This window comes from Coniophora puteana, assembly GCF_000271625.1.
Source record: "Coniophora puteana RWD-64-598 SS2 unplaced genomic scaffold CONPUscaffold_1, whole genome shotgun sequence".
Lineage (NCBI taxonomy): Eukaryota > Fungi > Basidiomycota > Agaricomycetes > Boletales > Coniophoraceae > Coniophora > Coniophora puteana.
This window is the reverse complement of record NW_006913053.1, coordinates 1605071-1621876: the sequence shown is the minus strand read 5'-3', so window position 1 is coordinate 1621876 and position 16806 is coordinate 1605071. Positions and strand designations below refer to the sequence as shown.

Genomic DNA, 16806 nt, shown 5'->3' with positions numbered 1-16806 from the left:
TGGCACTCCACATTGAAGACCGTCATGGGTCGTCCGCCGTCTCCGAAGATCTGCATGGGCGTGACAGTGATAGAGTCGATGATGCGATCGTGGGCCTCGTGATCGTGCACCGGTGAGTGTTCCAGGAGGAAGGCGGCGGCTTCGTCTCTGTTGCGGAGGAAGGACCGAATCTCGGAGAGCGCCATGTCGACGTCCGCGTCATCGTCTCCAAGAACTAGGCCCTCGACCGTGCCAAGGTAGCGCGGGGGAGTTTGCACCCACGGTACAAAGAATATGGTGATCTCCGAGGTACTGAGGACATACTGGTCGAGGAGGGTCTGAACCATGTGGGCCTCGGGGACGCCGAGGAAATAGAAGTGAGGGAAAGCGTAGCGTCCCGTCGCCGGGTTATCGGAGGCGGGAGTAGGGACGCCAACAGTGACAGATGACTTGTGGATCCTAAGGCGGTTACCGATGACCTTCTTCGAACGGTTGACAGTGATCTGCGCGTTGGCCTCGTATTTCGCGGGGGCGATGCAGAAGAGAAGCTTGTGGCCAGGGTGGTTGTCCCAGGACTTGACTTGTTCCGCGTCCTGGCCTTGCGATGCGAGGGCGCCGCGGTGGGATATCGGCCAGCCCTCGGGTTCTGGGCGAGAGGTGTACTCTAGACCGAAGGGGCCAATTGTAACTGGCGAGGGCTTCTCGGCGGTCCCGCTTTGGAAGAAGTGGGGGTCGTTAAACCGGGGGGAGTAGTCGCCAAACGAGGAGTTGAGCATAGGAGAATCGACGAGGATAGGGATGGGGGTATCGGCTCTGCGGCGTTGGGCAGAAGGGGGAGTGGGAACCGCCCAGACAGCGGGGTGGTCTGCCAGGAGCGGGCCGTCTGTTGGCGCAAGGGGTGTCGGGGCAGCTATGACTAGAGTGGCAGCAGGGGCCGCCGGCGCCAGAGGTGTAGGTGCCGCCGTCGTGAGAGGCTCCGATAGGGAGGGCTCGTTGTCGGCGAGGGCAGCGAGGGGGGCGAACCGGTTGGTTGTGTTCATGAGAGGGGCGGAGCTTCCAGGTGTGGGTCGGTCCGCTGCAGCAGCAGGAGTAGATCCCGCCGCTTTGTGACTCTTCAACAGACGAACGACGATGGTTGCTCGGGCGGTGCTGCCGCCAGTCTGATAGGGCGGTGGTGAGTGAGAGGGGCGACGGCTCGGCTCGGCTGAGCGGTTGGCAGAGGTGCTTACAGCAGAGACTTTCCCGGGGAGCGACGACCTAGCCTTCTTGGCTGCGACCAGGTCATCGTCGATGGGAGAGGTGGGGATGTCCTGGTTGGTGTCACCAGGGGAGTTCTGTGAGGACGCCTGAGACGCCTTGCGTTTCTGGGCCATGAAGGACAATGGGTGGGTTGAGGGAGACTGAGTATATGAAAGGCAAAGGAGTGGGGGGTATTCTTCTAAGGAGAGCGACTGAGACATGATATCGTCTATGGTCTTGAGGGATTTTTATACCGTTGTGCCGCGTCGGTTGCTGTCAGCGCCACGGTTTTTTCGTAACACAGAGGGTGTCATGAGTGGTCAAGGATCTCCCTAGGGCCGGCGACGCAGTGAGTCAGTGGGACCGTGTGGTAGGAGGGCGTGTCCATAAAAACACGAAAGAGGAGGGGTAGGAGGGTGTCTGGCTGGGCGAGGGTTGAGATGTCAGTATCTCAAGCGCACTAGAAGGCGGAGGATGGATGGCAGATCAGCGACTCGCCTGCATTTGCCTGTATTCGCCCAGCGATAGCCCTGTGGCGGTCTTTTAGGCTTCGAACCTGTGGTGAGCTTGTTGAGTTGGTTTCCTAGCCATCTGTGTCCAGGTCGACTGAAGGTTGAGGTAGCGGTGGGCGAGTGTGGGTCCTTGCCTGGTTGGGTCGCCCTTCGGCAGTTGAGGGAGGTACGTCTTCTCGCCGATGTCCTGGTGTTGTAGACACCACAGAAGTGGGGGTGGAGAGTAGGGCTATGAGCGGGGTGTTCGAGCGGGGATGCCAACGAGAGTGGCAGTGAAGATTGTGGGGTTGACCGAGTGAGTGGTATGGGGGAGAGTGTGGCGTAGGGCTATTGTACGACCGCAGGGCCGTAACGGAAGGTACAGAGGGGATGTGCAGATGGTGGTGGGTGGGCGAGGGGAGTGGCTTGGGACTCGGCGGGTATCATGACATGCCCGGTGTGAGTAGTAAGCGGCCGTGTCAAGGGGAACTCTGAGCAGAGCCGGTGTGAGTTCGGGTGCTTGGCGCTGAGACACTTATGCCATTTTGGTCTCGGAGGAGGGGTCATGCCGGGGGGGATGAGCACTGGGTGACTGGCAGGCGCGTAGGACTTAACGGTGCGGGGAGTCAGAACCATACCATAGATTCACACGCGGGTACAGTAGATCGGCGTCTGGTCGGATAGGCTAGCTGAGGTACGGACATAAATGCACACTAGTAGAATCGTAAGCGTATGGTTGGAGATTGGGAATAGTCCAAGAAGTAAACAGTCAAACGAGTGATGGTCTGTAGTGAAAAAAAAGGGGGGCAGAGGCGTGTATAACCATTGTGTACAGATGGGGGCGCGAGCAGGCAATTCCGGGCAATCGTTTGGAAGGGTCGGGTATGGACGGGCCGCGGTCTGGGAGCGATAAGGAGGGGCATGCATCGGCGCAGGCCGAGACGACGTGGGCACCTGACACCACAGGAGGGACGTCAGAGGGTGGTTCTAAGCGTGGAGCCAGCAGGCAGCTCACTTACGAGTGTTAGACCGAGAGGATTAGCGGCGGGGGTCTCACAGGCTCCTCCCAGAGGAAAGCAGGGCTGCCCCACAAGAGTGGCTGGACGTGGATGTCGGGCCACTCAATTTCACTGAGTAGGAAGAAGAACCGCATGATGCGAGTCCACCGAATGTCCGAGATTGTGGCTGTGTAGAAGTAGTCTTTGACAGCGAGGATAAGCGGGCCGTGGAAGACCGGTTCGGGTAGGAAGGGAACCGGATTAAGGTTCGGGTCTTCTTCTCTTTCTACCAGGAAGTAGGTCCAGTACTTGTTGGCATTGACCACAACGGTGGTACTGCCGGTGAAGAGGGGGCGGGGAAGGATGTTGGCCTTTGCGCTAGGGTCCACAGACTCGTAGTAAGCGACAACGTGCCTGTCAATGTCAAGCTGAGTCCCATTGTCAGGACTGATGTTCCTTAGGTAGAAGACTGGGAGGGTGAGGAGACCGATTCTCGTTGTTGCGGGGCTGGTGAGGTGGTATACGCTGATGACTGTGTCCATGGAATTATAGAAGGAGCGCTGGTGGGCGGGGATGAAAATATCCATAACGTAGAGGTGATAAAATAAAGGCGGAAGCGAAGGTGGGTGGTTGCGCAACATGCAGAGCTATGTTAAATACCACATAGCCAGGCGGAACTCGGAGACCGGCGAGGGTTAAGCGGCGGAGAACATAACGTAACAGGAGTCTCCAGCAGTTCTCTGGGGGTAGCACCTCCATCGTCAGACTGGTTTCTGTCGGGTCCCCAGGATGGGCGGTGGCGGGCTACACACAGTGTGGGGATGGGCCAGTAATAGGGTATAGGGCAAGTGGACAGTGCGGAAAAAAAGGGGGGGAGTGTGGGGAGCGTAACCCACGGCAATTAGCAAGAGGGGCGATATAGCAGTTCGCCGCGCAGGTGTCCCGGCATGAGATCGCCGTGTGGGAATGAGTTGGAGGGGTGGCGCGTCGTCTTCCGAAAAGGAAGGTAGGTGGCAAGTACTGAGTGGGGTACGTCGCCGGCGACGGGGGTATCGCAGAGCGCAGACGGTGACCGAGCAGACCGTCGAGTATCAAGGGGATGCTGGTGGGCGCGAGACGCCCGATATGTCGCGGTGGTTCCCTCGATTCTACTCCACCGTGGCAAGTGGTCAGGCCTCAGGGAGGGCAACTGGAGTTAGTACAGTCGGTCGCCTCATGCTTGAGCTCAAGTTTGGTAGTGGAGGTGGGAGGTGTAGGTGCACTATACACCGGGTCGCAGCCTACCATTAATCCCCCCAGTAGTTGGGTTCCGCGGAGTAGCGAGGTCAGCAGCAGCTTACTGGAGTGGGGGGTGTCTTAGGGGATGCAGCGCGCGGGCATGTCAGCGCTGTCCGCGTACTTGGGGGCATGGAGGATACGGTTATAAGTTATAGATTATGTTCAGGTGGGGGGCTCTTGGTAAAGCAATATGCCAAGTTACAATGAACGACCCGTCGTGCACGCAGGTACACGACAAGGCGGGGTCTCTCACTGAGGAGAGACGCCCACCCTGTACATGGTGGTACAGGTCCAAGAGCCCCTCGCTGGTCTTATCTAGAAGCTGACATCATGTCCAAGAACAGGGTTTTCGGAGTCCTTGTCGACGCTGAGAATTTCGGGGTCTGTACAGTAAGGTCGCATCCCCAAAGAAATGGATGGCCGCGTCTGTTGTAGGCTGGAAGCTACAACATCCACCCTCGCCGCGACATTTAGTTTGTAACTACTGTAGCAATAATGTCATCGGGTGAGCTCTGTGATTGGATACGCTTAAGCGCACTGGCTGATGCTCAACTCAACTAGAGAAACCCATCCACGTCGTTCGGTTACTGTCTCGTGCTCTTCATCGTATCCGCACGACTTCCCCAAGACTTATCTCTTCGCCCGCAACCCGTAAGCAAAACACGATGAGAGTCCTCTTCGCTAATTTGTGACATACTCCAATTTTTAGAACCTCGTCGTGCTGCTGTTGCACTCGTCATACGCGTCCTTCCTTCTCCCCACTCACCGCCTATCCCCAGCGATGCCCCCATACCCACGTTGAGCCAGTTTTTCGAGCTCGACTGGGTTAACGATCCAAATGCAAGCGTGGAGATTCTATATTTGCACCGTGATGGAGCGGCACCTTCGGACGGAGTCCCAGGGAGTTATGCCTCTACATCCAGCACGTCTAACGCTAGTTCAGGAGCAAAGGCAGAGGCGCACATAGCCTTCCCAGGTGGGCGTATGGAGGAGGGTGACGAAGGTGGCCTCTATACTGGTATGCTGCTCCCTAAGTCAGCGCAATCCCTTCCGCTAATCGCGAGTGGTTTTTATTTACAGCTATGCGTCAGACCTGGGAAGAAATAGGACTTGACCTGGCTGAGCGGGACTTCACATGCATTGGACAGCTCGATGATCGCGAGATAACGACATCCCTTGGAAAACGGCTTCTTATGATCTTGTCACCTTTTGTCTTCCTTCAGCTCACTGCCAATCCTATCCCAGTGGACCCCGCCGAAGGTACCGAAATTTATTGGACGCCTCTGGAATCTTTAGTGGACGCAGTCAGTCCAATCCCTGCTGGGATAGATCGCGAACGCAGCGCTAAGTGGACAACCGTCAATGTCGACGCCGCCTCAAGGATTACACCTAAACATGCCCCAAAACTCAAGCACCTTGTCAGGCTTCTCCTTGGTACTATGCAATTCCCAGCTCTGTTGCTAGATGTACCCGACCATACTATCGAAACTGCCTCAGCACCCTCATATCCTTCTCCCGCCAATTCGCCTCCCCTTAAAGGCCCAGGCTCCTTCCCCAATTCGACGCAAGATTCACTGGAAAAGGGTGTGCCATCAGCGTTGAAGCCAAAGTATCTGAAGCTATGGGGCTTGTCGCTTGGCATGACTTTGGATTTACTCTCCAACATGATCCCGAGTGTGCATTCGACGTCCATTCCTAGCTTGCCTTCACCGCCGCTATCTGTCAGCTCTTTCCAGCGTGAACAAAGGTCTGCCGCTGCCGCTGCTGTTGACTCCTCCGTGTGGCTATCTGCACTCCATCTTCCCTTCCGTCCAGTCGGAGGTGAAGGTATGCGTGTGGAAGCTATAGCTCCAAGTCTCGCGAGCGTGTTCCCGCGGTTTTCCTATCCTGATGTCAACTTTTGGATCTGGTAGGTCTTCACAAAATAATCAGAAGCACCTCCTAACGTCTCGCAAGGGTATTTGGCAAGAGGTATCGAGAAGTCGTCCGTGGATGGGAGGCCAGTACGAGATCTGGAGGATCAAACGATAGAAGGTAAGTCTTCGGCTATTTCTAGCCATGTCAACTAGTTTTCATGTGTTCAATAGGATCAACTGGGCTGGAACGGCGCTGAATACGTTCTATGCTGCTGTGCGCAAAGCTTTAATCGTTGTAATTATCCTTCGTGCGATCGGAATTATCATTGGGTTGGCCTTTGCAGCTTGGTGGGTATTTTCTTGATCGCACAGCCGACCATGCAGAAATCGGAGCATTTCGGACTCCACCATAGTTACGCCTTTTACGGACTTTTGGTGACGATTTACCTGTTTGTCTTTCATTGTATACACCCGAGATTCATCGTTGGCAATTTCATCCAGAACAGTTTCAGTAAACATCATACACACACCTTCACATACATCACAATAGCACCTTTACCTTAGATGTAACGAATATCCTGTTCTTTCCTTCCAAAAGTCGTCAGTTAACATAGTTACGCCCAACATGATCTCCACCCTTTGAGTCGCGATGTTTGTGCAAAATAGACCGTTCGTCCTTATTCAAGAGTTGCGCCCCTGCACGACTTCAAGCTTCATGCCATGCATCGTGACCCAGAAGCGCGCCATGTCTGCGCCATGTGTTCGACTGAACGCTGTGACCTGGCGCGGGCGAATCGCAGGGGGGTCGCCATGTTCCCCACTTCATTTTACGACCTACCCGCCTTCTGCAACCCACTATGTAGGGCAGGCGCTTGACTGCTTGCAGTATACACGCTTAGCACATGACACTGCACGCGCCATTATTATGCCATGCTGTCTATTTGTGTGCAAACAGGATAGCAAGAAATCATTGTAATTGTACATATTGATGGCGTTCATCGTTTAGCTTAAAGGTAATCCGCAGACCTCACAATCGCTTCCCCCATGTACGTTCTCAAACGTACAATGAGGGCAGATCCTAATGCCCGAAGAGTCCTCACCACCATTGCCACCACCTGTAGATCCACGCGCTGCCGCTTCCTCCGCGGCAATCTGGTCGAACACTTCTGAGGGTATGTCATCGTCCATTCTTGAACCAGAGGAACCGAGATGAGAGGACGTTGGTACCGCAGCTGGAAGCAGGGTAAGCGACAAGCACGGGCAAGTAGGATATGCGAGAAAACTCACGGGCGCTTTCGCGCGTGAAGGTCATCAGCGTTTGCCAGCCTTCAGTTTTGAACAGATCAGACAATGGCGTCAAGTCTTGGAGTATCGCCGGCGATGTTGCGACGCGAGTAAGGGTCTTCATATCATCCTAGATGTTATGTACCCATGAGTATACCTGTGTCTGTAGGATCATCGCCCCTTACCTGAGAAATCAATTGAGTCGTCCCCAAGAATGCGATGAGATGCCAATCGCTCAACCACCTTGCAAGCTCGATAAGCTTTTGTGGGTTTTGTGTGGGATCGCTCGTAACATTCGGTGCATCCATCCTCGCAAGGGATGCAATGACACCCTCGACATGCTGATTTTCTACGCCTGGGCGGTTCTCGATGGCAAACGAGTTCGATTTAAATATTGGGGATGGATTTTGTGGAAAACCATGTGTGACCTGATATTTCATACGTAAAAACGTATAATGACGGTAAAATAAGCAAGCTTACTCACATTCACTATAAGGTATTCCACTGGGAAGCAGGGTTTTGCATTTTTCTTGACTTCGAGTCCATACTCGTTCTTGTACCTATAGAAAACGTCGGGAACGTAACGGGCCGAGTCCTGGTCCCGATCCTCTTCCTTTACGCGGACGATGCCAGGATCAACGCTGGCTTCGATCATGTCCGCATCAACCATCGCACACGCCTGTTCTGAGACCTGATATGCGCTGATGTCAACCTGACCGTCTTCTGTAGCTGTCAAGACAGCCGTCACAAGGCGTGAGCCAAAACTGCCGGTAGTCGATGACCTGGAGGGTGTGGGATGCAGATTCTGCATCGTAGCCGCAAAGATTACCTCAAGCGACGACAAGAAGAAAGATTGCGGATGCCTCTTATAGATACTTCTCGTTCTATCGTCTGGAGTAGGCGTGAGGTCGGTGAAGATGTATCCCACGATGGAGAGAGGTGTCGACGACCATCTGGCAAGTTCCCGGATACGTTGTTCCTCTTCCCATGGGATGCCAAGTGTCAGACCATCAAGTTCTCCTTCTTGAGGTGACTCGTAGATGGCTTCTACCACAGCTTTAATACCCATTGGAACCTTATCATATGGCTCATAGTGACCGATGAGCCAGCCAAAGCGTTGCATTCCGGTAGTACGCCATGCTTGCAAAAACCGCTCGATGATGTCCTGCGATGCAATCTCAAGATGATCAACCGTACGAAACGGCTGTGATTGCAATGTGATCGCGGACGGTTGGCATGCAGTGCAGATACCGGCAGGCCAAGGAGCGTGACCTCCGCTTGGGCAAGGCACTTTCACCTTGTACGATAACGGTGTGAGAGATGGTAGCAAGGAAGTTGCTGAGGAGGATGTTTTTGGAGAAAGCTTCTGAAGGTGCGCGTGGTAGGATAAGTGCTTGATGTTGTGCTCTGCATGGTATCCAGAGTCATATGGCTCGAGAGGCATGCAGTAATCGCACATCCCGTTCGCGCCATGCTTGCAGAAGCGTGCGTCGCGCCCTCGAGGAATTTTCCCGTCTTGCGATCTCCAATATTCATCGACAGGATCCTCCTTGACACGTTCCCAGACATTGGTGGTAGGCTGACGCTGGCTACTTTCAGCAGACGGCTGGTTTGTCGTGATTTCTGGAGCCGATGTGCTAGTAGCAATGCCTGGGTTATATCCAACAAAAATCAAATCGCCGTGTCTGAATGGCTTAACGATTTGTCAAACATTGTGACAAGTCGGACTCACTTGAGCCCAAGGGATTGCAGAGTCTTGCCCTTGAAGGAAGCGATTTTGACCTCGCTGCCGCGAGGCTGATTGGAGATTGTGATGGACGATGGGTCTGGGTTGACAGTGGTCTCCAGGATCTGTGGGCAATTAGATCGCCAGTGAAGCAGAGCCTGAACATGTACTCGCCTTTTGTGCTAGGACGGCTACGTCATCTTGAGGAGAAACCTCGAAACGAAAGTTTCCGTCTTTTGACCTAATCCTGACAAGCTGTTTAGGCCTTGAGAGGCCAAAATCAAGCCAGCTGCAATAATCAACTCACCATTGCAGTCAACTTAAGAAGATAGTACAAAGTACAGGAATACGCGTAATCGTGAAGCTGACACTGTAAACCAGCCACATGAGTAATGGCTACCTAATCGGGACTCCCATTCATGGCTTTCCATTTAAATTACTAGACGCGCGGATTATAGCGCCGGTATTGAAGCTCGCCTAACGAGCTGAGTCCCGAACTTCGGGTTGCAGTTTAGGGCAGACAAAGATGGTGATTATGCAAACATGTGAGACAGCTAGCAAGTACTATAGGTCAATATCGGAAAGATGGTCTACAGCCACATCGATAATTTTTTTTGAATTTCACTGAGTGATTGTACCGGTAACTTGAAGTACGGGTCGTACGGCATACTAGTAAGGCTGGGTGGCCTCGACAAAGGCGTGATTATGGCGACTGCCTTCTAAACCAGTACCGGTACTTCTCCAAGACAAGCCAGTAGAAGATTTTTTGGCGAGAAGAGCTGCCGGGCCTTGGAGGTGTAACGTACTAAACGTAGAGCTGGTTGGCCCGCCGCTGGCAGTCGCTTGGCTTATTGAAGAGCCTGTTTCCTGGAGGTGCTTCGGCCTGGGAGTCTAACCCCTTTTGCATGTCTTACGTACATTAAGTTCAAAGCTGATTTCTAATTAGCGTCCTGGATATACGCATATTACCGCGACTGTTCCTGTCGCAATCTCGAGATCGTATGGCGTGTCAACACTCGTTACTTACCGGGTCGCATATATGGTGAACCTCATTTATCCGTCCATTACAAAATCAGCCCTCCGTATCACGCGAGTAAATGACACACCAGCCCCGGGCCTGTGGTCTTTGATCTTTCACTGCTACGGCACTGTTGACTAGCACCCACTTCACCTGAAGCCACTTCGACATGGAAAACTCACAGGACCCTCGGTCCTCCAACACCCATCTTAGTGGCCACTCTCTGCTCCAAGGGCGGCATCTTCCCTTGCCCATCCATGATAGCGCCTCCAGGGTGCGTCTCATCTAACAATCGTCCGTCTCTCCACTGAGTACCGAGTGCCAGATTGCCGATTCTTTGGGAAGTATACCCACCTATGCTCCTCCTAGCAGCGGACATATTTCAATCCCACCCGAGGCCTACAACTACTTGATGCAAGCCTTAATGTCTATGCAAGGCTCTCTTCCCCTCCCTCCATCACACGGATTTCCCTCTAACTTTCCTACCGCGCCCCCCATGAACTTACCACCGCCTACTTCTTGGTCTCCATCCGTGTCTTCGATCTCTGACCAACAGCAAGCTCCGTCACGGCCTTATTCCCCCTCTCAGTTTTTGTTCAACCAGTCATCTTTGGACCAGCCTTCTGATTGCTCTTCGGACCTTCCACTTCCCCTGTCAAGGCCTACAATTGGAGGACATTCGGGCGACTTGGATGCCGCAGACGACGAAGTCACGGCGATAGCCGAGGACAAACGACGTCGTAATACTGCTGCATCTGGTACGCTAATCGTTTATGTACCTGTAACAAGCCGGCTCACTGGACGAACAGCACGGTTTCGCATAAAGAAGAAGCAATGGACCCTCAATCTCGAGCGGACTGTCGCCGATCTGGCTGGTCGTGCCGAGGAACTCGAACGTGAAGCGGCAGACCTCAGGAAAGAAAACAGCTGGCTGAAGGAGATTGTCCTACTCAGGGGCAAAGCTCTGAACGCTACATCCACCATCGAAGGCGACAACAAGGTGTCGAGTGAACCTGCGGATGCAAGGACAGACGAAGACGAAGAGTCTGAAGATGATGAGCAGCAACAGGGACAACCTCATAAGGGTGAGGAAGGCGAAAACAAGGGTGTATCGTGATCGTTAAGGACGACGCATTTTGGCATCATAACTCAAGCCTTCGCTAATGACGATGAGCATGAGGATACATCCAGGGCCGCTCCTTTCGCCTCTTTTTATCTCTTGCAGTCCCGGACATTTTACTGATTATCCATCGGTTAATTGACTGCCGTGTTGTCTCTGTTAGTTCTCAGTACTTCCTGTCTTTTTATCACTCTCTGTACACTACGACTTTTCGCCTGAGTAATGATCTAGCATGAAAGCATCTGTATTAACATTGACAAATGTAAAATGTACTCGGTATATATCCGCATACATCTCATTTCCTACATGCTGTTAACATTTACGCCAGATAGCACCTTGAAAACAGTGGTAGCTGGTCAGACCATGGCGTGGGGTATTCCGCGCCGGCCTCCATATGACGTTTGCCGACCTGTCATGAGATCCTGAGAGCTAGCGTGCTCATGTTACATAGTGACCATGCAAACTCAAGTACTCAAGTCGCATATATTAGGTTGTCTCCACAAAGGTGACAGCTGGCTTATTAGCACACATACACAAAAATGCTCAAGGGCGCTGCGCTGTGGTATTCGCGCTACAGAACATCTTAAACCATCCGCACTTGATCCCACCGAGACGTAAATTTTTGAAACCAGGTAAAACAGGGTAAAACTCAGAAATGTCAAAACAATGCAGTTGGAGGCAAGCCAGGGCAAGCCCCGAAGGCACAGCCACTTGGGGGACAAGGCCGATCCGTCACTCCGTACTACGTCGCGGCGGCCCGTACATCCTTTTACACGGATACGAACATAATCTCGAACCAGGACATGTCTTTTGGTCGTCCCCCCTCAATCAACGTCGGTTTCAAGGTCTCGCCGCCTAATAGAGGGTCTTTCCCTCTAGACCATGATGGTGTGTTCTGTCATCTTCAGTCGAGGTGCCATGGTCATGTAATTGCCGCACAGGAGAATGCAAGGAAGCTATGATGGAATACATGAAATGTCTCAAGCAAAACTCTAGCACTTCGACGCCTTGTCGAGTCCTCAGTAAGCAGTACCTCGACTGCAGAATGACCAAGTATGTCTTCTGCTTCGCTCTCTTGGCTGAGTTCGAGTGTTAATACATGCAGGGGTTTGATGGACCGCGATGAGTGGAAAAACTTGGGCCTCACTAACCTCGCCGGGGAAGATCCTGAGGTCAAAGCCAAAGTATCCTCACGGACCGATTCAGCTTGACCAGGGTTTCTTCACGTATAGCATCACGCTAAATTGCTTCGCCCCCGCACCCACACCGAATCTAGCACAAGCCTGAGCTCAAGCTCCACGTCGGAATTAAACAGCTTGCGAGGTGTCGTTCTATTTTCCGCAACCTAATACTTGCGTAGGGTGTCATATTGACCTCGTATAGCCACACCATATGTGCTCGAGATTGCAGTCGTGGATATCGATGCTCCGCGTGGGCCCCAGCCTTTCTGTAGTGGTGAATGATAGCTATCCTATATAATCCTTCCACTATACTTAGCTGCTTCGTCATCGCGACGTGTGGGTACAAACAAGTATTGGCGCCGAATTGTGGCTCACTCAGGTAGAGTTACAACCGCATGAAGTTTAATCTCGTATTGATGTCAACGTCGTTTTGTATTTAGGAATGATGACGACAAAGTTCACAATAGCTTGGTCTGCTGGCCAGTACTGGCTGACACCGGCCAACCAAAAGCACCGCGTGCATGACAAAGTGCTACCAAATGGTTAAGATTGACAGTTTCTCCGACTCTATCGCGCACGTTTGATAAAAGTGCCAAATGAACGCTTGAGATCCTGTCCGGACTTCACAGGTATGCTATCTTGTCAGCATGCTAATTCCACGATGTTCAGATGAAAGGTCATTCGCACATATTCGCACTTGATTTCTCGATTTCCGACGAGGTCTCGATCGCGATAGGTCTCATGTATCTCTGGCACCCAGTTCGACGTTAGGTTGACATGGCTAAGATCTCTGGCAACCTTTGTGTGTAAATACAGGGATCAAGCCGCCCCGAGTGCAAGCTCACACCGCAGTAAGTTCTGCCTACGGGAGACTACACCGCAATCGGATCTCCAAAGGAGAAACATGCTCGAACGTTCGTCCTTAGAATGTATGCGCCCTCCGCCCAGTACCCAATAGTAGGACGACCGCGGTATATTTCAGTGCTATTCGAGATCAGACCAGTCGGAATCTGCAAAGCTCCATCATGCCGCGCACAAGCATATATTTCCGCACCCGACTCTATAGTTCTCGGGTCACCCTTCTCAAGCCGAATGTCCCTCCGTTCTCTGGTCACCTTCCTACTTGCTGAGGTTGGGCTGGTCTCGTCTACCCCAGCACAGCTTCCCTTGTCCCTCGATGTCTCACATAGCTTGAGTAGGAAGGCTTACGATGTCCAGGTATGCAGCTGAATCGGCTTACTCGTCGAACCTATGTCCATCTGGCTTATAGGCGCATCGTGGTGGAAGAGGTAGCACCGTCGAGAGTGTCCTTCCAAGCTTTGCTTGGTACTGTCTTCACTAAACTGCTCAGGTCGCATGACGTTTACACCTTGAAGGGCCTTAATTGATGGCGCAACCACCCTTGAGCTGGACAATGGTATTACGGCAGTATGCAACTTCGTTCGGCATCACAACAGTATCCTAATGTCTATCAACAGGACGGAGTAGTGATCGTCTGGCATGACGAAAACATTGTTGCACAGAAGTGCCAGGACACTCAGCCCGCGGTAAGCCCAGATATATCGCATTATGACCTCTTCGAGCTCTGACTTGTTGCATTTAGTTCCAGGATGATCCCATGTTTCCGTATGTTGGGAAATATGTAGCCAATCTTACCCTGGCCCAAATACGAACTCTGGATTGTGGATCCAAAAGACAACGTGACTACCGTATGCGTCTCAAAGTTGCCAAGTATTTGTGTGATACCAACAAGCTTTCTAGCGCAGCAACTTACTTATCCTGGAACACGTATCTCGACACTACAAGAAGTCTTCGATTTTGTTGAATGCGCTGATCCAACACATCAAATACTTTGGAACATTGAGTCCAAGGTCGACGCTCGTTGTAGTAACTGCACAAAGGAACCAGAAATGTTTGCTCGACTACAACAGGCGAGTTTTGCCGCAAGCCCATATCACAAGTCCATCACCGTGAGTATATTTGTGTGATTGTCTCTGCTATCTGTACGGGTAATGGCTGACTTGTCGAAGTATCAAAGCTTCGATTGGCGGACGCTGGTTGCTATGAGGGTAAAATATTCATGATTTGCCCCAAACCCAAAAATCTCTAACATACTTTCCAGCATATCGATCCCTCGATTACCATTTCTGCGCTCATTGATGAGTAAGTTACATCAATAGAGCAAGGTAGCGGGTTATATATTGCTTACCGTTTGACTCAGTGATACTGCCCTCACTTCGGACGAGAATTACACCACTCCTTGGCTTGCTGGTCTCCGCCTCGATACATTCCCCGGCCCTACGTCAGGTCATCAAGTCGCTCAAGCCGCCCAGGCAATATCGGCAGACATACTTTCACCTTCGGCAGAGTCGTTTCGCTCCCCTGAAGACTTGCATGCGGAGAACTATGTTCCTTTTGCCACCAAGGCCATGATCAACGAAGCCCATAGACTGGGATTGAAGGTCAAGCCCTGGACAGTAAGTAGAAGCCAGATCCGAGGCGCACGTTGTGGCGTGCTGATCAACCTATAGGTCAACCGACTTGATGTCGTTGAGCAATTGGTGGAGTGGAACGTCGACGGTATCATCACAGACTGTACGTGAATGGCTTGATGTTCCTATATCGTCGATATTCACCGACATGCCGTTCAAAATCAGATCCTGGTGTCGTGCGTCGTTACATCAAGCAGCAGATGCTACCTGTTGCACCGAAACATGCTAAACGGCGTGTCTTTGACTGTCTGAGCAAGCATATGTCAAACCGTTAAGTTCAACATGGGGATTTCTCAGCAATTGTACTTTAGAATAAACATCATCATACCTGCACGATATAAATTCCACACGATTTTTATTAAAGCTATAGCATATAGATGTGAGTTGTATGTGTTGTAAGATCTCAGACAATCTAGATTTTGCTCTTCGAGCATGAAAGAACGCCACCATTACTAGCAAAATATCTGCAGCTGTATAATGACTCGATATGAAACCTTTTAGTGAATGAGCTATTGCAAACGCCTGTTTTTTATAGCCCTATCTATTGTGCCTTCCATGTATGACGAGCCTTACTCTGAAAGAGCTGTTTTTAGAATACGATCGAGTTGGAACAGACGCGTCGACGCGCTTGAGTCGGAAGGGTTCGGGAATATGCGGACACGGGCTGGGACAACTCCGCTAAAACACCTTCAAGAATATTTATCACCACCGCAAGCATCGTTCAGCGGCCCATCCCCCGTCACCAACCATGTCGACGTTCAATGTGGCCAAAAAATCCCTTAACCTCGCCCCCACCGTGCGCACTCTCCCTAGCGGTGTGCCCCACGCTTCCCGTCTCAACCTCGCTGCTCGTGCTCCGGCCGGAGACCACCATGGCCATGACCACTCTGGTGCTCGCTCCGACGTCCCCAGACGCCTGACTGGTGCCTACAGGAGCCCTTCGGCAGGCCTTGTCTCGAAGACATTCTCCAGTAAGCATGATGGGTTCTGTGTTAACCGAAGTATGCGCCTAAAATCAAGTTAAGCCGCACCTCCGACGACCAACCTGCGCCTTCTGCACACCTCGGCTGTCGCACGGGAAGCCCCCGAGGTTCCCGACTTTTCGGACTACGAAGCCAAGTCTAGCAGCACTAACCGTGCCCTTTCATACGTTATAGTCGGCTCAATGGGTGTCCTCTCTGCCTCCGTCGCAAAATCGGCTGTAACCGGTTTCCTCGAGACGATGGCCGCCTCTGCCGATGTCCTCGCTCTTGCTAAGACGGAAGTTGAACTCGCCTCCATTCCAGAGGGCAAGAACGTCATTATCAAGTGGCGCGGCAAACCCGTTTTTATCCGTCACCGTACCCAGGGCGAAATCGAGGAGGCCCGGAACGTCAACTGGAAGACTTTCCGTGACCCCCAGAGCGACGAGGATCGCGTGAAGAAACCCGAGTGGTTAGTCATGGTTGGTGTCTGCACCCATCTTGGTTGCGTGCCAATTGGCGAGTCTGGTGACTATGGAGGATGGTGAATACATATCTCAACCAAGCCGTACATCTTCTAACATGTGCATCACAGGTTCTGCCCCTGTCATGGTTCTCACTACGATATCTGTATGTTCTATCATATCTTCCACATGAAATTTTCTTTGCTGACCTAGCGACTAGCCGGACGCGCTCGCAAGGGCCCAGCTCCTGTAAGTCGCTTTCTTTTCTGAACAAAAAACATAACTGACTATGTCACTGATGTAGCTTAACCTTGAAATCCCCCCGTATGACTTCAACGACGTCGACGGCAACCTCATTGTTGGGTAGATTAATAGAGTTGACTTCCTGTAATGAGAACTTAGATAGTCGTAGAGGTTTCCATCCTATCGTCACCCTCCAAGTCGCCATCACACGATTTGATGATTGGTGCCCAAATGTCATCAATGACACCTGGTCAGTTGCAACTACACGTATAATTAGAGGTAACCTGCCTTTGACGTGGAGGTATAGTACAGCAAGTGAGTATATAGGACATTAAATACTATTATGTGCAGATGGAACTTCGTTGAAGTATTAGACAAGCGTTGTGGGGTGCCAGATAGTAGGCAATGAGTCGTAGATTGGTCGTCAAAGTCGTCATCAAAGTCGTCACAAGGAGAGGGGTCCACGTTCTTTGGT

General features: G+C 52.0%; 7 protein-coding genes across 7 annotated transcripts; 5 read left to right on the top strand and 2 right to left on the bottom strand.

Annotated features, from left to right (window-relative positions):
* Positions 1-1761: 1761 nt before the first annotated feature.
* CONPUDRAFT_68941 (uncharacterized protein) lies at positions 1762-3249 on the bottom strand (the record flags this gene model as incomplete). The annotated part of the gene is made up of 2 exons (XM_007764496.1): positions 1762-1959; positions 2767-3249. 2 exons carry the CDS (start codon positions 3247-3249, stop codon positions 1762-1764), a joined length of 681 nt encoding a protein of 226 aa, XP_007762686.1.
* A 1181-nt stretch (positions 3250-4430) lies between these two features.
* CONPUDRAFT_78772 (uncharacterized protein) lies at positions 4431-6487 on the top strand. Its single transcript, XM_007764565.1, has 6 exons — positions 4431-4490; positions 4547-4636; positions 4695-5003; positions 5066-5894; positions 5942-6019; positions 6073-6487. Exons 1-6 carry the CDS (start codon positions 4481-4483, stop codon positions 6203-6205), a joined length of 1449 nt encoding a protein of 482 aa, XP_007762755.1. The 5' UTR covers positions 4431-4480; the 3' UTR covers positions 6206-6487.
* A 356-nt stretch (positions 6488-6843) lies between these two features.
* CONPUDRAFT_45829 (polyubiquitin-tagged protein recognition complex, Npl4 component) lies at positions 6844-9109 on the bottom strand (the record flags this gene model as incomplete). Its single annotated transcript, XM_007764356.1, has 6 exons — positions 6844-7073; positions 7129-7255; positions 7311-7553; positions 7610-8810; positions 8858-9009; positions 9041-9109. Coding segments are annotated over 6 exons (2022 nt in total), but the record flags the coding sequence as incomplete, so codon positions are not given.
* An 863-nt stretch (positions 9110-9972) lies between these two features.
* On the top strand, positions 9973-11292 carry CONPUDRAFT_78771 (uncharacterized protein). The gene is made up of 3 exons (XM_007764564.1): positions 9973-10143; positions 10195-10627; positions 10679-11292. Exons 1-3 carry the CDS (start codon positions 10039-10041, stop codon positions 10984-10986), a joined length of 846 nt encoding a protein of 281 aa, XP_007762754.1. The 5' UTR covers positions 9973-10038; the 3' UTR covers positions 10987-11292.
* A 500-nt stretch (positions 11293-11792) lies between these two features.
* CONPUDRAFT_114692 (uncharacterized protein) lies at positions 11793-13061 on the top strand (the record flags this gene model as incomplete). The annotated part of the gene is made up of 5 exons (XM_007765045.1): positions 11793-11877; positions 11931-12042; positions 12095-12549; positions 12611-12799; positions 12907-13061. The coding sequence occupies 3 exons, from the start codon at positions 11793-11795 to the stop codon at positions 12198-12200; spliced, it is 303 nt and encodes a 100-aa protein (XP_007763235.1). The 3' UTR covers positions 12201-12549; positions 12611-12799; positions 12907-13061.
* A 72-nt stretch (positions 13062-13133) lies between these two features.
* On the top strand, positions 13134-15109 carry CONPUDRAFT_94848 (PLC-like phosphodiesterase). Its single transcript, XM_007765044.1, has 11 exons — positions 13134-13388; positions 13441-13496; positions 13547-13598; positions 13649-13717; positions 13774-13879; positions 13932-14140; positions 14201-14239; positions 14293-14333; positions 14392-14647; positions 14702-14765; positions 14828-15109. Exons 1-11 carry the CDS (start codon positions 13263-13265, stop codon positions 14935-14937), a joined length of 1128 nt encoding a protein of 375 aa, XP_007763234.1. The 5' UTR covers positions 13134-13262; the 3' UTR covers positions 14938-15109.
* A 301-nt stretch (positions 15110-15410) lies between these two features.
* On the top strand, positions 15411-16455 carry CONPUDRAFT_86382 (ubiquinol-cytochrome c reductase iron-sulfur subunit; the record flags this gene model as incomplete). Its single annotated transcript, XM_007765025.1, has 5 exons — positions 15411-15633; positions 15688-16168; positions 16220-16254; positions 16309-16337; positions 16393-16455. The coding sequence occupies 5 exons, from the start codon at positions 15411-15413 to the stop codon at positions 16453-16455; spliced, it is 831 nt and encodes a 276-aa protein (XP_007763215.1).
* Between the last annotated feature and the right edge of the window lie 351 nt (positions 16456-16806).